This window comes from Diabrotica undecimpunctata, chromosome 1, assembly GCF_040954645.1.
Source record: "Diabrotica undecimpunctata isolate CICGRU chromosome 1, icDiaUnde3, whole genome shotgun sequence".
NCBI classification, from domain to species: Eukaryota; Metazoa; Arthropoda; class Insecta; order Coleoptera; family Chrysomelidae; genus Diabrotica; species Diabrotica undecimpunctata.
In genome coordinates, this window is record NC_092803.1 from 5,528,852 (window position 1) to 5,548,313 (window position 19,462).

General features: G+C 34.5%; 1 protein-coding gene across 2 annotated transcripts in view; it reads left to right on the top strand.

The window, feature by feature from the left end:
* Nucleotides 1-10,045, top strand: part of Synd (protein kinase C and casein kinase substrate in neurons protein Synd) — a 77,465-nt gene extending 67,420 nt beyond the window's left edge. For both annotated transcript variants that reach the window (XM_072536195.1, XM_072536191.1), the window contains 3 exons: nt 5,753-5,874; nt 7,807-7,964; nt 9,823-10,045. In XM_072536195.1, the coding sequence (XP_072392296.1) occupies nt 5,753-5,874; nt 7,807-7,964; nt 9,823-9,935 (393 nt within the window). In that variant the 3' untranslated portion in view covers nt 9,936-10,045. The remainder of the gene's footprint in view (nt 1-5,752; nt 5,875-7,806; nt 7,965-9,822) is intronic.
* Nucleotides 10,046-19,462: the final 9,417 nt, after the last annotated feature.

Below are 19,462 nucleotides of genomic sequence, written 5' to 3' on the forward strand. Positions count from 1 at the left end.
GCCTTCCATTTTATAGATCCAAGCAGATATTGAACTTTATGAACCACAGAGGGTCGGGCATTGTTATGCAGAAGAACACCACTTGTAAGTTCTTGGACGTTTATTCGTGATGCTGACACTTAAGCATTAGTAATCATTATACCACCGGGTATAACACCACTACACTTGCTCTCGGACGTCACAAGGCATACCCACAAGGAGGTCGTGCCACTTTTACTTTTTGTGTCTGTTTTTCAATGTTTGGGATGTCAGTTATATGTCAGCGACAATCGGTGATTAGTCAAGTAAAGAAAATGTGCCAGAGGCACTAAGACTCGTAAAAAGAGCATCGACTCTATCTTGTAGGCGTAGTTGTGACTTATAGACGAAAACATGGCTGTGTTTCAATATATATGCAAGTAATAATGGATTTTATATTAAGAACAGGTTCTTTAGAAATTTTACATGCTTCCACTGCATACGCTCCAGTTTGAATTCTCGTTTGAACAATAAATATCTTGTTAGTAGCCCAAATAATGTAATGATACATTCAAAGGCAAATTCTTCTAGGCACCAGTTAGCAGTCATAGAATGAACACTGAACAACAACTTTGTGGTAACCATAACAAAGATATCAATTATGGAACGCTGATAATCAACATCTGACATAGTTGTCTAAACATCTGACATAGTTGTCTCGTTTGCATAACGACTAATATATTTTTGCGTAGTATCCAGCTGTCTCACATTTTCTTCAGATGCAACAAGGGCGGTACCCCTTGACCCCAGGGTTTTTTTGGTTTCTTAATTTCATTGCACAACGATACCTACCTGTCTCGAGGAAATAGTAGGAACTCTTCCTTCACCACCCACTACTAAAACATCTTTTTGCAGATTTTGCAATATATCTTTTTCTTCTCCAAACTGGAAAGGCAAACCTGCTAAATATTCAGCTCCTCTCTCCTCTGATTCAGACAACAATCTCAATCAGACTTCCATCTACGCTGCACTATAGCCAACTTAAAACCACCAGGATGATCTTTGTGTGCAACAAAAAATCAACAACCATAATCCCTGAAGAAGATAACTAAAAATCCCTAACAAGGACAATACCATATCATGTTCTAATCCTATTGTTAAAGCTTTTACCCTAAATCCTTATAGAACATTGATCCATCCATCGTATATCGTGACTAACGCCTTTCAGCTGCCAAAAACTGAATAACAAAACGAATATTACCTTTGAACTGATTTTTTTATCCTGGGTGTTATTCTATGTTCTGGTTGCAAATATTATTGACATATTCGTTAAGACTACTTAAAAAAGACTCCATAGCCACGGCGATATCCTAAACGTGTTTTCATAGAAGAATCCTAGTAAATTCATATTGTGTAAAACTGTAATAAATATGTATTGGTTCCGCGAATACTGTCTTTAATTCTGAATACAATAAGTGATCACTAATTATTTAATTCGCGAGCCACGATGCGAACGACTGCTGTTCATTTACCATATGACAAGACTAATGTCACAATCGATTCGTTTGTGCACTTGTTCAAAGTTTGTCTACGCGTCATTTGCTATGATCGAATTGTCCGGAATGTAAATTTACTAAAACAGCACGGAATGGTGATTTTAAGTGGAATGGTTAGTTTTTTAGTAGTTCGTCCACTGTTCTAACACATCAAGTTACGTATCCTATGTTTAGCAATCAAAAGATCAAATGGTAAGTTGAAACATCAAATTTTTTACCTAAAGTCCGTTTATATTCTAAAAAGAATAGATTTGGATTGTCTGCACTTGGTTTTTATTGACTATAATATATTTTTAATATTAACTATAAAGTTTTACCTAAAACTAACCTAAAAAACTTGTTTTTAGGTTATGTTTTGAGAGCGAAAGTGTTGTCTTTTATTCTCGGTCTACTACTAGAAAAAACTGACATCCTGTCAACGTTTTCCAATAGTTCTGTTTTTGAAAGTTTATTTATTGTTGGGGATTTTTATTTAATTTGTTTAATTTGTATTTTGAGAACGATTTTCAAAGTTTTAAACCGTATTTTAATCTGAATTAATAAGTAATAATATTAAAATGTCACAAGAAAATAGTTTTTAAACAATGTATGTTGATGTAGCTGTAGTGATAATATCATAACGGAAATATTATCGTACCATACCCTCCATTTTTGGGTGTGGGTGCATACTTTGCCTGAGAAAATGGTCAAGAAAAGTCAGTATGGTTCGTGTAGTTCCAAATTATACCGTATGGACGTACAGGACTTCCAGGCCGTGGTCTAGAATTAATCAACCTTCACATTTCATCTGTGGCTGTGATAGACATAGTCAGGCGGTGTGGAAGAAATAATTCCAGACTAAAGACTTATAAGCCTGGAAATCCATGAATCATTACAACAGTGGTATAATTTATTTCATCCATTTTATTTTCTTTGCTGCTACTCGTATTTATTACCATAATTCATAGATGCCATAAAGATTTGACCGAAAATAAAAGATGCTGCTCCCAGCAAATGTATTTCTTGTGTATATGCAATATAGACGACATTTACAATTCATCAGTTTAAAATTATGTAATATTAACTATTATTTTCATTTTAGGTCAATGCGAATGTCAATAGAACTACTAGCAAGACGTTCATTTCGTTTTCATCACACAGAAGTTTTCGTTCGATCATGTTCGTCATTCTTCTTCTTTTGGCATCATAACCCTGGATGAGTCTTTGCCTGTCCGGCTATGTCCTTCCATTCAAATCTCTCTTGGGCCCCTCTCCTCCATTGTCTTATATTCATGGGTTTCAGCTCGTCTTCCACGTCATCCAACCATCTCGTCCTGGGCCTTCCTTTTTTCCGCCTTCCTACCGGCTTCCACTGTAACATCTTCTTTGTAATTTTCGTGTCTTCTTGTCGCTGAACATGTCCCAGCCATGACAGTCTTTGACTTTTCACAAATCTCACAATGTCATATCCTTCATTCAGTTCATTAAACTCGTCGTTTCTCCTGATTCTCCATGTGCCGTCTTCCTCTTGTACCGGGCCATATACTTTTCTCGGTATCTTTCTCTCGAATGTCCTGAGTTGGGCTTCCTCTTTTTTCGTCATTACCCAGGTTTCACAACCATAGGTTACTTACGGGTCTAATCAAAGTTCTGTAGATAGTCATTTTGGTTCTTTTGTCTAATAATTTCGATGTCATCAATCTTTTATTAGCATAGTATGAACGATTTCCACTGGAAATACGTGCAATAATTTCGCTACTTACGGAATTCTTCTGATTGATTTCTGTGTCCAGATATGTGAAGGCATCCACATCCACACATTCAATAGTCTATTACTATATTATTTTCATTCTCAGGTGTTCTTTTGATGGTCATGTACTTAGTTTTTGTTTCGTTTATTTTAAGCCTTCTTTTTTGTGCTTCGGGATCAATTTCCTTGAACGTTTCCATTAGTCGTGTCTTGCTTCTACTAATAATGGTGACATCGTCTGCATATGCAGTAATTTGTACTGTTTTGATGTTTATAAGGCCGGTTACATTGGTTTTTCTGATGACTGCTTTAAGAATTAGGTTGAACAGCATGGTTGAAAGTGCGTCTCCCTGTCTCACCCCCATGTTGATGTCAAACAGGGGAGACAGTTCTCCGTCTACTCTAACTGCGGCTTTTGAACACTGCAACGTCATTTTTATAAAGCTGATATATTTTTTTGGTTTACCTAGATTTCGGAGGTCTTCCAACATTTTGTCTCTTTTCACACTAACAAAATCTTGTTTAAAGTCTATATACATATTATATAGTTCTATGTCGTATTCATAAGCTTTCTGTTGTATTGTTCTAAGTATGAATATTGTTGTCTGTAGTGGCTCTATTTGGTCTGAATCCTTTTGATAATCACCAATTATATTTTCGGAGTATTCTGACAATCAAGTGTAGATAATGCCAGAAAGGATTTTGTATATTACATTTAGCAATGTAACAGGTCTGTAATTCTGGCATTTCCTCTTATCTCCTTTTTTATATGTATTGGCTGTATAAGACCAACTGCCCATTCCTCCGGCATTTGCTCCTTGGTCCATACCAACTTAATCAGGTAATGGATTCTTCCCTAGAGTTCGGGTCCTCCATATTTCAACAATTCTGCCGAAACTCCGTCCGTTCCTTAACTGTTTTTTAGTTTCTTTATTATTTGAATTACTTCTTCATAACTCGGATTGTCAATGCGCTGCTCCGCCGTAAAATATATTGTCTCGTTTTGATCATTTCTATTGTCTGCATTTAGGTTTTCCTCAAAGTCTGTTTCTCGCGTCTGTTGTTATGTTCTAGGATTTCTTGTACTTGTTTTTTCAAAGCCTCTCTTTTTTTTTTAAATAGTTTTTCATAGTTAACTGAAATGGTACGGTTATGTCTTCAATCTTTAAAAACTTGCTGCTGTAGGTTATTGTGCCTCAGAATTCGTGTAATACGCACCTGAAATCTTGTTACTTTTGCATTTCCAAGAAAGTTTAACCTCATGACCCACTAAGACTAGTCTCTCGATATCTGTACTTCATAAGCTGATGGTAGGTTATGCTTAAACTCAGACAGAAAGCGCTGGTGTTTGAGTATGTTTCTCATTACGTAGTGAACAAATGCGTCATCTACCTTTGATTTTACAAAATTGGAAATAACAATGTTTTTTATAGTTTTTTGTCGTCTGAAGTAGATGGCGTCTACTTATAGAGAAGAACCTAAATCCTATAACTAAGAATACCTATCAGTTCTATCTAAGAATTCAAACTCCGGTCGAACCAAGACTAGTTTCGCTGTAATTGACGTTCATCAGTTGGCTACATTTAAACCTGAAGACAAAACTGTTATGTACCTATATTTGTTACTATGAAGTGGACAAATTAGGATACATTTCTCTTTTATTTCTTTTCTGAACCATAGTGTATTGTTGTTGTTTCTTTTGTTCAGTATGACTTTGCGTTTTACTAGAACTTCTGTTGCTGCTTCTTCAATGTTGTTTTTAATTTTCCCCCAACTCGCGTTTATATCTTCGATGTCGTCTATTTGTTTCATCTGTATCTTCTCTGCTAGCCTCCTTTGGTACATTTCTCTTGTAGAGTCGTTCCTCATGGAATTTTCCTCGGTGATTTCCTGTAGAAAATGTTTGCGATTACATACATAGATAAATCAAAATCTATACTAATAATCCACTTGATCGACTACTAAAATCATGTTTAAGTAGCTACTGGACCAAGTGACTGGAAGCAACATATTCTCTTTTATCCCCTTTCTGGGTATAGTTAGGCGGCTAGTAAATGACAACCAATTTGACAGATATAGTTTCAACAATATGGACGATGCTCAGCTGTCAAAGTTCTGAGGTCCCTATATATGACTAATACAGGAAAAGATAAGAATTGCGAGAAGTATATACAGAAGAAACATATAGCTAAAAATCGTAGATACTTATATGGAATTACGACCGAACTTCTAGAAAAAAAAATAAGAAAAGGAATCTCTGTTTAGAAATATTTGTGTTAGCTGCTGTGTTCTCTTGAACAAAAATATATAATGTTTGTTTATTTATTAAAATTCTTGTGCAAAATATGTTGTTTTAATTTCCCATATAAGAAAAAATTTAGTATTACTAAATCTCGAAACAAAATCGTCACTAAAATTCCGGAATATCTTTTTCGATATTAGTAGCTGTTATTACATTGTTACTGTCTTTGATTAAATTGCTTAAAATAATATTGTCTTATTTTTATAGGATTACTCGACTCAGAAATCTATCAAGAAGGAAGTGCCAAACAAATCCTCAACTGTGGTAACACAAAGTACTGAAGTTAAGCCAAGAATAGAAGCTAGCAGTAGTCCTTCCAATACAATAACGTAAGTTTAAAGAACAGAAATTTATGTATCAAATTTGATATATTTTCTGAAATGAAAAAGACAGTAAAGATTCCATTTCACGTACAAATCGTCTATGTATCTGTTTATACGTATTTCGCTTTAATAAAGCTCATCAGAACAGTTATTCATAGGCGTTCTCAACGTGAAAAATAGATCTTTTCTGTCTTTGGGAAGCAACGATAAAATGGCTTCGAAACGGACGCAATAGCGACATCTGATATTAAATCCGTAAAATAGTTTCGAAATTGATATATTTTCGTTTATAAACACCATCTGGAGTGCCTCTCTGCAGGATCCAGCAGTAGCCTGTTATCATTTTTTTGCTTCATTTTTTTAATATATTTCCATCTCCTTAATATCTTAATGGAAATGTTCCTCACTCACAGCCTTCAAAATCTCAGTGTGGGAGTGGAGAAAATATATCTTTAGGCTCATAAGACAACCAAAGTCTTGTAACATTTTTTTAACGATATTTTTGTAATCAGAATCTTTATTATTGCTCAAAAATTTCTCCACAATATCCTTAACTGCGAACAATTCTTCTCTCTGGACATCTGTCATGGAGTTGGCAAACTTTTGATCTGTTAAATTCTTTTGATATATGTGACAATAATTTCACTTCAATTTTGCATCTGGGAGACCTGGAAACTTTTTAACCAAATACTTAAAACATTCTCGTTCTTTTGGAAGAGATTTGACAAACTGCTGTATATGGCTTGGCTTTATATGAAGGAGAGGAAGGAGAATTTTTGCTGGTAGTTCTAAGTGTTCTTACAGAACATTGTTTTGTCCAACTGTAAGCGTCCTGGACTCACAACTCTATATTAACCAGTGATTTTTTCCGTCTCAACTGTCCAATAGACATAAAAAACAATGTAATTTGTTACTTTCTGTACATGCTACGGACTCTAACATATGAATGCATCAGAAAGGGAGTCTGGATATACGTGTTCATTCTAGAACAACGTTGGTTTCTCCTCTTCGACTAGAGTATGCATATTACGAAATACATAAGAATTAAGTATCGGTAAGTTCTCGAAAAGAACTGCGTTGATAATTTAAAACTCAACGTTTCGGCACCCATCTTGGAGCCATTATCAAGTAAAATGTAATGGCATGTCTCGCAAAAGAGGAAAACAAAAAACATAATAGGTATATTGATGGAAGGCAACCGTATATACGTATTTCTGACTATTGGTCGTCTTCAGTATGGTGCAGCCAAGTTAGAAAAGGAACATATTAACTTGGGAAAGTATCACTACAGGAGCAATGCGACCAATTTGTGGCATTAAGAGTTAGAAGACCCGGATGATTTCCAGGGCAATCACTAACAATAACCACGGAGAAAGCTACAGCTACCTTAGGAAAGGAATGCCAAACGTTAAAACGTTTAAATCAAATGAAAAGGTTAATGCGAGTGAATAATAAAAGTAAAATGGTTAATACGATAATACAAAAAGGTAAAATCTTCAGTGACAAATAACAATCCTCAAACAAAAGCACAAATGACCGTCACAAGCCGTGAATAAATTATTATTATATCAGGTACCAAAACTAAGTAAATAAATAATTTTTGGTCAAAGGTGGTAACACTCGTAGCAATCAATTAACTGTGATCTTCTTCTTCTTCAGCCTTAAGTACTCCAACTTTGGACATAGGCCTCCCCCAAATCAATCCAGTGTTTTCTATTTTGCGCCACTTGCTTCCAGTTGTGTCCTAGGATCTTCTTAATGTCATTAACTGTGATAGGAATGCTATAACGTTATTTGCAAGTTTATCAATCATCTAAACAACATTTTATTTGACACTATGACTAATAAAGTTAAAAAGACATTTTATACATATAAACTTGCTCAAATTTTAGTTTTTTTCCGATCTTTTCTTTAGGTAAATAACTTTTTATTTTGCAGAAACGGTTCGGCGAATAAAGCGAACGAATCAAATCCGTTTGAAGAAGAGGAATGGGAAGAGAACGACGCCCTTGTAGACCATGGTGAACCGGGTGTTCCGGTTAAGGCCTTATATGACTATGACGGAGCTGAAAACGATGAGCTTAGTTTTAAAGTTGGTAAGTAGCGGTGGGCAACGAAAAAACACGACAAATTTTAACACTTTTAACAATTTTTGTACGTATATAACGGTGTGAAGAGAAAATGTAAGCAGGCAATACACAATAACGGTTAGCATGATAAAACAAAGAACAAAATCGCGAAAACTACACAGAATGAAAAAAAAGGGGTGTGGCAGTCCAGTGGGACTGCCGGTAGAGGGTTATACTTCTCGCTGTCATACCTATACACGCGTTCACCGTTAAAAATTTATATAGGAGTCAATCTGCACAATCATTACATACGTAATGCTATAGGTAAGAGAAAAAGAATTAGTTATATAGGTATATGGTGCATCGTTTGCTGTATATAAACATTTGACCTGTAATAGGAGTATAGTAAATGAAAGATTGTATCAATATTTTAATGAAAATATATATTTTTATTTTTATATATGTATAAAAGGAGTTGAATGGAAAAAAAAATTTACACATACTCTGCAGTAAAATTCATTGTTTATTTTGTTATTAATATAAAAATTACAATACAATAAATACACTGCAACATAATTCAATATAATAATACAATATAAATTAAAATGTAATATTCATAAGTATTTAAAACTGCCAATATACATAAAACTTACTTTACGAAGATAAAAATAAAAAACCAACAACTCGGATTATGTTGTAAATTTTCATTTTATTTTAAAATTTATGTTTTTTGCATATATTACATATATTTAATAAGATTAACTTGAGGTTTTTAAATATTTCAAAAATAAAAAAGGAAATTCATAATTGGGATTCGAACTCACAACCACCAGCGTATGAACCAAACACGTAAAGGATTTGCCAATTAGACATGACACTATCGGATTTCAAAATTGACAGTTCTCGGTAAAACAGTGATTATTTTGAAATACAACAGCCTAAAATAATTATAAACGTTTAATTTTAAATAATACAAAACATATCACATAAATAATAATATTAATAGGTACATATTATATTATATATAATATTATATATATATATATATATATATATATATATATATATATATATACAATATTATATAATATTAAATATATATACAAAAGGAACATTTTTATTCTCGAGAGAGGAAGAGAGAGAAAATATATCTTCTGTCTCTCTCTTACTCATTATCTTACATATGTAATGGTTTCACAGATTCACTCTCATGCAAATTTCCAACGCCGACCGTGCGTATAGAAGTATAACTTCAAAAACAAAAATAAGAAAAAGAAACAATATAAAGTTATTGTAACACCTACACAATCATTCCAAATCCAACAATAAGAGAACTGTACCGATTAATGTTATAAATGATATCGGGAACACATTCCGATTCGGTTCTATTTGAATTTTGAATTTATTACAAGTTAGATTGACTTTGAAAATTTTTAATTTGGATATTGTTCTGTAGCTATTTTCTTGTGGCATGTTAAAGTAATTACTATTTAAATGGGAATAAGCCACAATTAAAGGTTAAATTAATTTTATTGACGTTTCAATTTCCACTTCTCTTTCTGAGAAATCGTTCTCAAAAATACTATGATTTCCGAAGTGGAAATTGAAACGTCAATAAAATTAATTTAGCCTTTAATTATGGCTTATTCCCATTTAAATAGTAATTATTTTAATTTGGATTTTGAAAATTTTTAAATATTTTTTGCTAAATTAGCTAAGCTTGCTTTATAAAATACATTAATATGTTACGTATAATTGAATCTTGTTCGGCACAAATTTTCTTAACTTTCATTATCAGTTATTTTTATATATGTTTCATTAGTATACAAAAATAATTTTATTAGTATTCAATCCAATGCTTCAACTGTATTTTGTTTTGTTTCAGGGGACGTTTTTGAAAAATTGGAGGACGAAGACGAGCAAGGTTGGTGCAAAGGGAGGAAAGACGGCCGAGTCGGTCTCTACCCCGCCAATTACGTCGATGTGGTTTCTCACTAAAATAACATACTCATCAATAAGTATTATTAAATATGTAAAAATGTTATAAATTATTGTTATTTTTTTAGACATAAGTAAAATATATATGTACTACATGTTTATTTATCAAATTCTTTTACTCTTCCTTAATGTGCCAATTAGACGTCTGGAAGCGTATGAGAATATACGAAGATGGAGAAGAAAATGATATTAAAGATAAAGTAACGACCACAGATACAAATGAAGTGGTGTTTTTAGCATCAAAATAAAATTTAAAAAAAAGCTCTTCAGTTTTATGAGATCTCTTAAGGCGCGTATCCACTGAAAAGTTGGCAACTTTTGTGTTTGCAACTCTTCCGAAGTCACCAACTTTTGCTTTTTATCGTTGTCCACATCTAAACATAAAGTTGTCAACAATAATTTAGGAAACATGTTAGTTGGCAACTGGCAGTCTCCATCAAGACTATTGTGTTGACAAAATGGGGTCGATTAATGACGATATTATCTTAGCAGCTGCATCATTTATTATTTTGAGTAAAAAAAGAAACGAAAACATAAATATTGGGTACGACCAAGCCTCATAGGAAGAAACACACATGGAGGAATTGAGTTAATAAATGCTTTGAGAAAAGATGATTTGTTAGCAGGACGTATTGAAGACGGACAAATAAGAAACTTTCTCCGTATAACTGATTCCGATTTTGAGTGGTTGCTCAATCTTGTTGGACCAAAAATTACAAAAAATGACACTAATTTTAGAAAAGCCATCACACCTACCGAACGCCTACTAATTACTTTAAGATTTTTGGCTACCGGAGATTCCTACACTTCATTAATGCATTTATTTAGGATTTCAAAGCAAGCGATTTCAAAAATTGTACCAGAAGTATGTATAGCAATATGTGAAGTTCTTCGCGATCAAATAAAAGTAAGTGTATTCTATTATTATAAATATTTTTGACGGTTTCTTTAGCAGAGCAAGTTTGGTAAAATATTCAATTTTTGTTCCCTGGGGTCAGGTTCGATTCGTTTCCAAAAATAACTGAAAACGCATTTAGAAAGTTTTTATTTAAGAAACTATTTTAATGCAAATCATATGAAACATCATGGGGTACACATTATTAGTCTAATATATTAGCAGTATTTATAGCTTCCAGCAGAATACTAGATGCAGCCAAACTTGTTTCCTGTTCTGTTTGTGAATCTGTGAGTGGTATATCCTGTGTTTGTTGTGGGATGTATTGTGATGAAGATGGTAATGCATATTGTGTAGGTAAGCGTAGTTCAGGTACTGTTTGAGATTCTGTCACTTGTGGTATGTATTGTGGTGAAGGGGATGATACATATTGTGGTGATAGTAGTTGATTGTAGTGTGATGTGAGTGATGATGTGTCATCTGGTGATGAAAGAGGTGGATGTATGGGAAAACTGGAACTTGATGAATGTGTTGAAATTGGAGTCATTTGTCCAGAATGTCCAGTAGCAGGATAGTCATATTTTCCGATACTTGCTTGAAACAAAATATTTGATATTTCATGCTCCACCACAATTTGAGCATAACTTGATTTTAAAGCTTCCATTTTCATTGCAACATGCTCCCCAAAGGCACTGTATTTATGGCGATTTTTCTTAGCTTGAAGTTCTTTCAATATGTTGTAAGCTTCCTCTTGCCTTTGGTCACCAGTTGAAACCTTCCTTTTTGAACATTTAGTTTTTTTCCCAATACAAGGCGCTGTCGACGGACCTGGTTGTGAATTCGGTGGTTCTGAATCCGATGATGGTGGGACTATTGTATTACTTGTATTTCCCTCATTTGGTAACAGATTTTGATTTTGGGAGATTTCTGCCTCAACTTCTTCCGACCCAGAATCCTAAAAATATATTTTTTTTATAGATGCCTGGAACTGCTGAAGAGTGGAAAGTAGTGGCAACACAGTTTAATAATCTATGGAATTTTCCACAATGTACAGGAGTTATGGACGGAAAACATATTAGGATTCAATCAGCGGAACACAGTGGAAGCGATTACTTTAATTACAAATCGTTTTTTAGCATTGTGCTTTTTATTGTTGCTAATGCAAATTACGAAGTGTTGTATATGAATGTTGGCTGCCAGGGACGCATATCGGATGGTGGTGTTTACGAAAATACCCAGTTCAAAAGAATGTTGTCCGAATGTAAACTTAATCGACCTAATAATAAAAAGCTTCCTGGTAGAGCCATGGCTGTTCCTTATGTTTTTCTGGGTGACGATGCTTTTCCATTGTCACCAAATTTGATGAAACCTTATCCAGGTACCCAAGAAAAAGGATCACAGGGAAGAATATTTAATTATAGACTATCAAGAGCGCGAAGGGTATCAGAGAATGTGTTCGGAATATTATCTGCACGATTTCGAGTTTTCAGAAAAATAATGTTACTTGAACCAACGAAAGCGGAGACAATTGTGACTGCTTGTATTTGTTTACATAATTATTTAAGAAAAAAAAAATCAAGGACCACCTACACTCCACCTGGAACTTTCGATTCTGAAGACAAAGACAGTGGTAATATTATTTCTGGAGCTTGGAGGAACGAGATGCAAAACAATATGCCATTCCATAGTTTCGATAAGAGAGCTCGGAAATCAAGTAGTGCTGCGAAAGATGTGAGACAAGAATTTGCAGAGTTTTTTATGACCAAACAAGGGAACATTCCTTGGCAAAATGACTATTAACAAATTATATAAAGTAACGAAACAAACAGCAAGAAAATTAATTAATGCATTAATAATATTAATTTTATGAAGTTTTTTTTTTTAAGTTAGAATTTAACTAACTTTCTACTAACTGCTAAATTACTAGAATATGATACGTTATGATCCTCTTTCAATCGTAGTTATTCATAGCTTATAAATCGTAAAATAAATACAATATTGTTGCATACTTACATGTTTTTCATTTAATCCCTTTTCAAGGCATAACTTAGGTTCATTTTTGTCTGATAAAAATAGAAGTCGTTGGTACGCAAACCACTTTGTGGTATTAGAAGTAGCTGAACCCGATTTATTTTCTTCTTTTAATTTCTTCTTCTCTCTGAAAAACTGTGCCGTCAAATTTTTTATTTTCCTTTGTATTTCAAGTTCGTGTAGCCCCATCACATCACTGATGGTTTTCCAGGCATCCTTTTTCTTATTTTTATTTTTATAATTTACGTCTTTTGGATTCCATAGTACACTTTGGGTGTGATATAAATCAATTAAGGTATCAATAAGTTCATTTGTCCACGTTATTACTACAGACATGTTTCTGTTTACAACTTATGTTTCCAACTGAGCGACCGTCCCCACAAAGCCGTTAAAATGTCGACAACACACGCATTCCTTTGATGTTACCGCCAAAAAGAGAAACAAGGTTCTCAACGTTTGTTTGCAATTTTTGTTGGCAACATTAACATATTTCGGAAACTTTTGTCACCAACGCATGTTGACAACACGAAAGTTGCCAATTTTCCTTTGGTGGAGACCCGTCTTTAAAGTGGCTGGTAAACATAAAACCGAAACCTAGAGGACTAGATAAAACCCATTTGTAAACTAATAATAGTCTCTCTTTATACTGATAGCTTTACGTTGGGATTATATCAAAATAGTCTGCTATCTCTTGGGCCTACACAAGGAAGGTATGTAACGTTTCAATCAACCAATTGAACGTGACACCAAGCTCCGCTTGGTACTTGTCCCCCATAATATATAATTCCAAAGAGACCTCACTAAATTATAAATATTTTTAGTAGCCGTTCCATCCTATATAAGCCGATACAAATTTTTATTCGCTTTCTTTTCAATCATATCACTACAATCATTCTACAATGAAACTTTAGTCACACAAATTGGTTAGTGTCTTAGCCGTATACACGGCCACTACCGTGGAGAGCAAGCAATAGCCAACTACACTACCGTGGAGAGCAAACAACACCAACCACACTACCTTGGAGAGACAATCAGCAACCACCCATACTACCTTAAATCACTCCTAATCCACTGGTAAATCCACTGATGCATCAGAATATAATTTGAAACCCATTTACCAACATGGGGACAAAAATGATTGCTATAATCTAGAGCTAGACCAACAACCACCGACAGCGGCTAACTTCCACAAAGATCGGAACCCTTCCTGGAGAACTGAACGACTCCTTCAGAACGAACTAAAGCTGAGTACTTTTTTATACTAAAATAATTTTATACCGGCAACCGGCAGAATCTTTCAGAGTCTCAGTTTAAAAATTTATTTTTGTTTCACATTCCTAATAATATGAATTCTGTTTATTATTATTTAATAAATATATATACCTTTACTATGACTTCGTAAGTTTTTTTTATTTCCTGTACCTTTCTGGGATTGGTGTGGGGAGAGAATGAACAGGGAACGAACCCAGGGCTGAGCAGTCGGGCAGAGCACCATTCTGATGGATGGAACGGTGGGCGTTTTTCTCTTGAATATCCTTAGGGATATTCGAAGAATTTCTCCCCTCGTTTCTTCCAGTAGTGTGGTGTTGCTTAACGCCTTGGTCTTAATAAGAATAGACGTTACAGGTAACAGGGACATGTAGGACATTCTCTATTAATATTTTTACGTGCCGTACTGCATATTGATATGCATCAATATATGCAATGAAAATGACGCGCATCTTGCGCGTGTGCTGATCAGCTCAGCCACATACCAGAATAGTGGTCAAGATAGTACAAAAAGGAAAGCCAAGAAGAATATTCTCACATCAAGTTGAAAAAATGGACAGAAAAAGTATAAAAAACGGATTTCTTTTCAAAAGACCGAACGACAATCCACACATTAATATATCCAATGGAAAGTACGGAAAAAGTAGATAAATACAAGCTAGATTTCCATCTTAATGTTCGAATTGAAAAGAAGAAAAAATTTAATTGTCATAATAAAACGTCTGTTATGTTTGTCAGTGGTATTTTAGTTTTAGTCGTTCAGAAATTTATACATCATGGCTCAACAATCACATTATGCACAATCGATCAAGGATCCAACCGGTATGAATTTTCAAATATGCTTCTTTAATTAATTGACCCATAGATAAATCTGATTGATTGATTTTTGTACATTTATCTTAGCAGTTCATTGAGCGGCAATATATAATACCTTAAAGTAAAATATACATTGTTTTGTGGTTATTTGTAATGGTGTCTATTCGTCTAGATCTGTCCGTCTGGACTATAGCCCTGATGGAATTATATACGTTAGAGCAGAACCTACAGAGGATCTTTTCTCTTAAGTTGATATAAGTTACGAGAATTCTTCTTAAACTAGGTACATGGCCTATCAAAGAGATGGCGACAATTCAAAGGATGGTTTGCACTTGGAAACTTTTATTCATACATTGAAATTTTGTGTACTTCTTTCGAGATCAAGTTGTTTAATAAAACTAACATATAGTAATGTTTGGCAAGTTCAATGTCTTTAATGTATGTTTCTCAGACTCTAAGCAGACAAGGCTGCCCGTTTTCCAACACTGTATACTATACTTCTGTGGAAAAATCAATTTTGATGGCTTCGAAACTTGTGTTTCAGTTAGATTCTTCATTTTTTGCAAAACGGCTATAGTTGTCGTTTTGGGTTTCTTACAAATATTGTTCGTAGAAAAATATAGAAATCTAGGCTACATGGATGATACATACCATCGTCCTAGGTAACATGAAACAAGAAATCGAAGAAATAATCTCAACAATAAGCCAAATAAGCAATGAAGCGAGTTTAAAAATAAATACATCAAAAAACAAAATGATGGTACTTAGTAAATCAAAAGAATGGTATCCTGCATTTGCAAGTGTTGATGAAAGTGAAGGATTGTGAAGGAATTTATATACCTAGTTGCAAAAATCATCAACAACGCTAATTGTGAAGAAGAAATAAGAAGAAGACTCGCTATGGGCAAAACTGCTTGGTAGGATACGACTATTTCTCATTGTAAACTACGCTGCAGCGACAATTCATCAGATTGCAACGCTGAAACAAATTTTAGAAAAAACACTGGAATATGGCATTGATACTCATCACATATTTATAGACTACAAAGCAGCCTACGACTCTGTGAATAGAAAAGAAATGTTCAAAGCAATTAAACAGCTAGAAATACCAAATCAGTTGGTAAATTTAACAAAACTAATTATTGAAAAAGTTGAATGTAGAGTACGAATTCAGGGAGAACTGTCTGAACCTTTAAAAACAAATAACGGGCTGCGTCAGGGAGACCCTCTCTCGTGTATACTGTTCAATCTGGCTCTGGAAAAACTAATACGTATTTCACATATCACAACTATTAGTTTAACATATAGTAAATCAGTGCCAATCCTAGCCTATGCTGATTATATTATATTGTTGGGAGAACGGAAAACGCTGTACCAGAAGCGTATGTAGCATTCAAAGAATCAGCTACAAAAATGGGTTTAATAAACGCCAACAAAATAAAGTATATGAAAATAAGCACGTAACCCCAAATCCTACGACCACTTGTTATAGTAAACGACGTCATCGAAGCAGTGAACGAATTTGTATACCTGGGAGCGCTCCTTAACACTGAAAATAATACTACCGCAGAATTTGCACGGCCAACAGATGCTATTTTGGGTTCAATCTCCTCCTTAAATCCACAATTATATTGAGAAATACAAAAATAAAATTCCACAAGGATGAGCCCGATCAATCGAGTAGATTTTAAATTCTACTTGTTTATACCATTTAAAAAAAAGGTCGTTTTCAAATGACTGTACAGGTCAAAAAGGTAAAATCCTACAAAACAATAATACGCCCAGTCCTAACATATGGTTCAGAGACCTGGACTCTAACAAAAAATAATGAAAACATGTTAGGATGTTTCGAAAGAAAAGTACTTAGGCGAATTTATGGAGCAGTAAATGACAATGGAGTGTGGAGAAGACGATACAACTTCGAACTTTATAGAATATACCAGGAACCAGATATCGTAAAACATATTAAGATAGGACGTCTGAGGTGGATAGGGCATGTAATGCGGATGGAACAAAATGACCCAGCTAGAAAGACGCTCCTTGATAGACCCATTGGCCAGAGAAGAAGAGGAAGACATGAGAAATATAGGAATACGTGCTTGGCGGAGAAAGGCGGTGGATAGGGACGACTGGAGAGAAATTCTTAAGCAGGGTAGGATCCACGCAAGGTTGTAAAGTCAGAATGATGATGAAACTACTCTGCAGAGTCATGGATAATGAAATCTACAGATAGGAAACAACTTGATGTATATAGCGTTTGTGTTGAACCGCGTTGAATCTGGGCAGACCTAGTTTTCCGGAGTTTATTCAATCACAAATTAAACGCATTTATTTGTAATCTCACATTAATCTTAAGTTCCTATTTTTACCTAATTGTAATAGATATCTATATTTTAATTTATTTGAGGATATGTCAATCAAAATCAATCATGTCCATAAAAATCAAAAAGTGAGTTAGCAGCTGTTTCATAATATAAAAAGTGAATCCTATTCTATGGTGTTTTCGGTTTCGGTTAAAAAAAATCATGTCCTGTTTAAAATGAATACACAATATTAGGTTCCCAAATCAAATGAAATCATGTCCACAGTTGGTTTCAATCATACCACCACATGTCCATTCAGCTAATAGGAGTGCCCCGATTTGGTCACGTGATTTGACCATGTCAACACATTGTCTGTGTTTTCCCTCTAGGTTATGTCGATAGCGAGTATTGAGTTTGTATTGCACTGTGGTTTAATTTTAATATTATTATAGTAGTTTTTATTAAATAAAATTGAAATTTCCCATGGATGAAGAAAACTTAGTGAGAGTGGGCGATGCCAATGAAGGATCTCGTAAAAATAAAAAGACTGTGGATAAAAAAACTAGAGCTAAGCTTAAGCGATACAGTACTCCAGTATGATGTCGTGTGTTTGTTCCATGTAAACACATGAACAAAGGTATGAAATGTGCATTAGTTAGGCCTATAGATGCTATTTTTGTTCGAAATATCCTCTACAAAATACCTGACAAAAACACGCAAGATAACACCATTGCCAGTTGGATAAATCAACGTAACATAAAGCGACGAAGGCCTAGGCCTACCTCTGAAAAATCAAAGGCTAAAAGTTTTAGTGTACAATATTCTATACTTTCATCAACCGGTAAAGTTATACCTGTGTGTAGGAAACTTTTCATGCATATTACCATGGTGAAGGGAACAAGATTGACTAATATTTCTAAAAAGGTGAAAGAGGGAAAGGCTGTTAAGGATCAGAGGGGTGGCGATAGGAAGAGTCACAAATCTGTTGCGAACAAGGAATCAGTCCGCCTTTTTTTGAGAAATTTAAGAGTAAAAGAAAGCCACTATAATCGAAAAAAATCGAAAAGGATTTATCTTGGTGCAGACTTAAACATTAAGAAGTTGTGGCTAATATACAATGATTCTGTACTTGATAATCTTAAAGTTAAGAAATCTATGTTTAGGAGAGTTTTCAATGAATTAAATATCGGATTTTCATCACCAGCTTCTGACGTTTGCAGTACATGCAATAAAATAGATCTTCAGCTGAAAATTGAGAAGGCTAAAGCTGTGAAAGACTTGGTAGTGGTCAACCAATTTATGATGGAGAAAAGAATACACAGATTAAGAGCTAATGCTTTTTATGGGCTCTTAAAGGAAAACAAAGAAAATAAGGTTACTTTCTGTTTTGATCTCCAACAAATTCAAGCACTTCCCAAAACTCCTATTCAAGACGCGTTCTACAAAAGACAATTAAGTTTTTACTCTTTTTGCATTGTAGCATCAAACGCACAAAACCCCATATTTTACGTATGGACTGTAGAACTTGCAGGAAGGGGTGCGACCGAAGTTTCATCTGCACTTATAAATTTCTTGAACTCCGCTAATTTTTCAAATGTAACAAGACTGAATCTGTTCTGTGATGGGTGTGCCGGTCAAAACAAAAACAATGCCGTTGTTCACACATTAGTGTATTACTTAGGATCAGTGCAAAATGCTTTAGAGGAGATTGTTCTAACATACCCTGTTCGCAGGCATAGCTTCCTCCCCGCTGATCGGGTGTTCGGAAGGGTTGAAAAGTTACTCAGGAAGCAGCCTACCATTGCAACAAAGGGAGAGTACTACAATGTATATAGTTCTGTTGGAGAAGTACGGAAACTTGGAGAGGATTGGGGATTGATTGATGCTAAAAGTTTGGCTACACGATTTAAAAACATTGAAATGATATCTGAAAAGAAGAGGATTTTTGTGAGGAAAGAGAAAGCTGTCAACCGCAATGGACAAGAACTTACTGTTATCAAAGTGAAATCGGCACAGAATTTTAGGTTTGAAAGTGATTTTGAAACCTACAACAAGCCTCAAAAAAAAAGGCTGGCATTCTGCAAGGTCGTTCTCAACTCCTGTAGAGTCACTTCCACTGAGCAATATAGTGAAAGCAGCTAAGAAGAAGGACGTGGAGACGTTACTTGTGAAAATGTATGGTGATGACTGGCAGAAACATGACTTTTTATCTT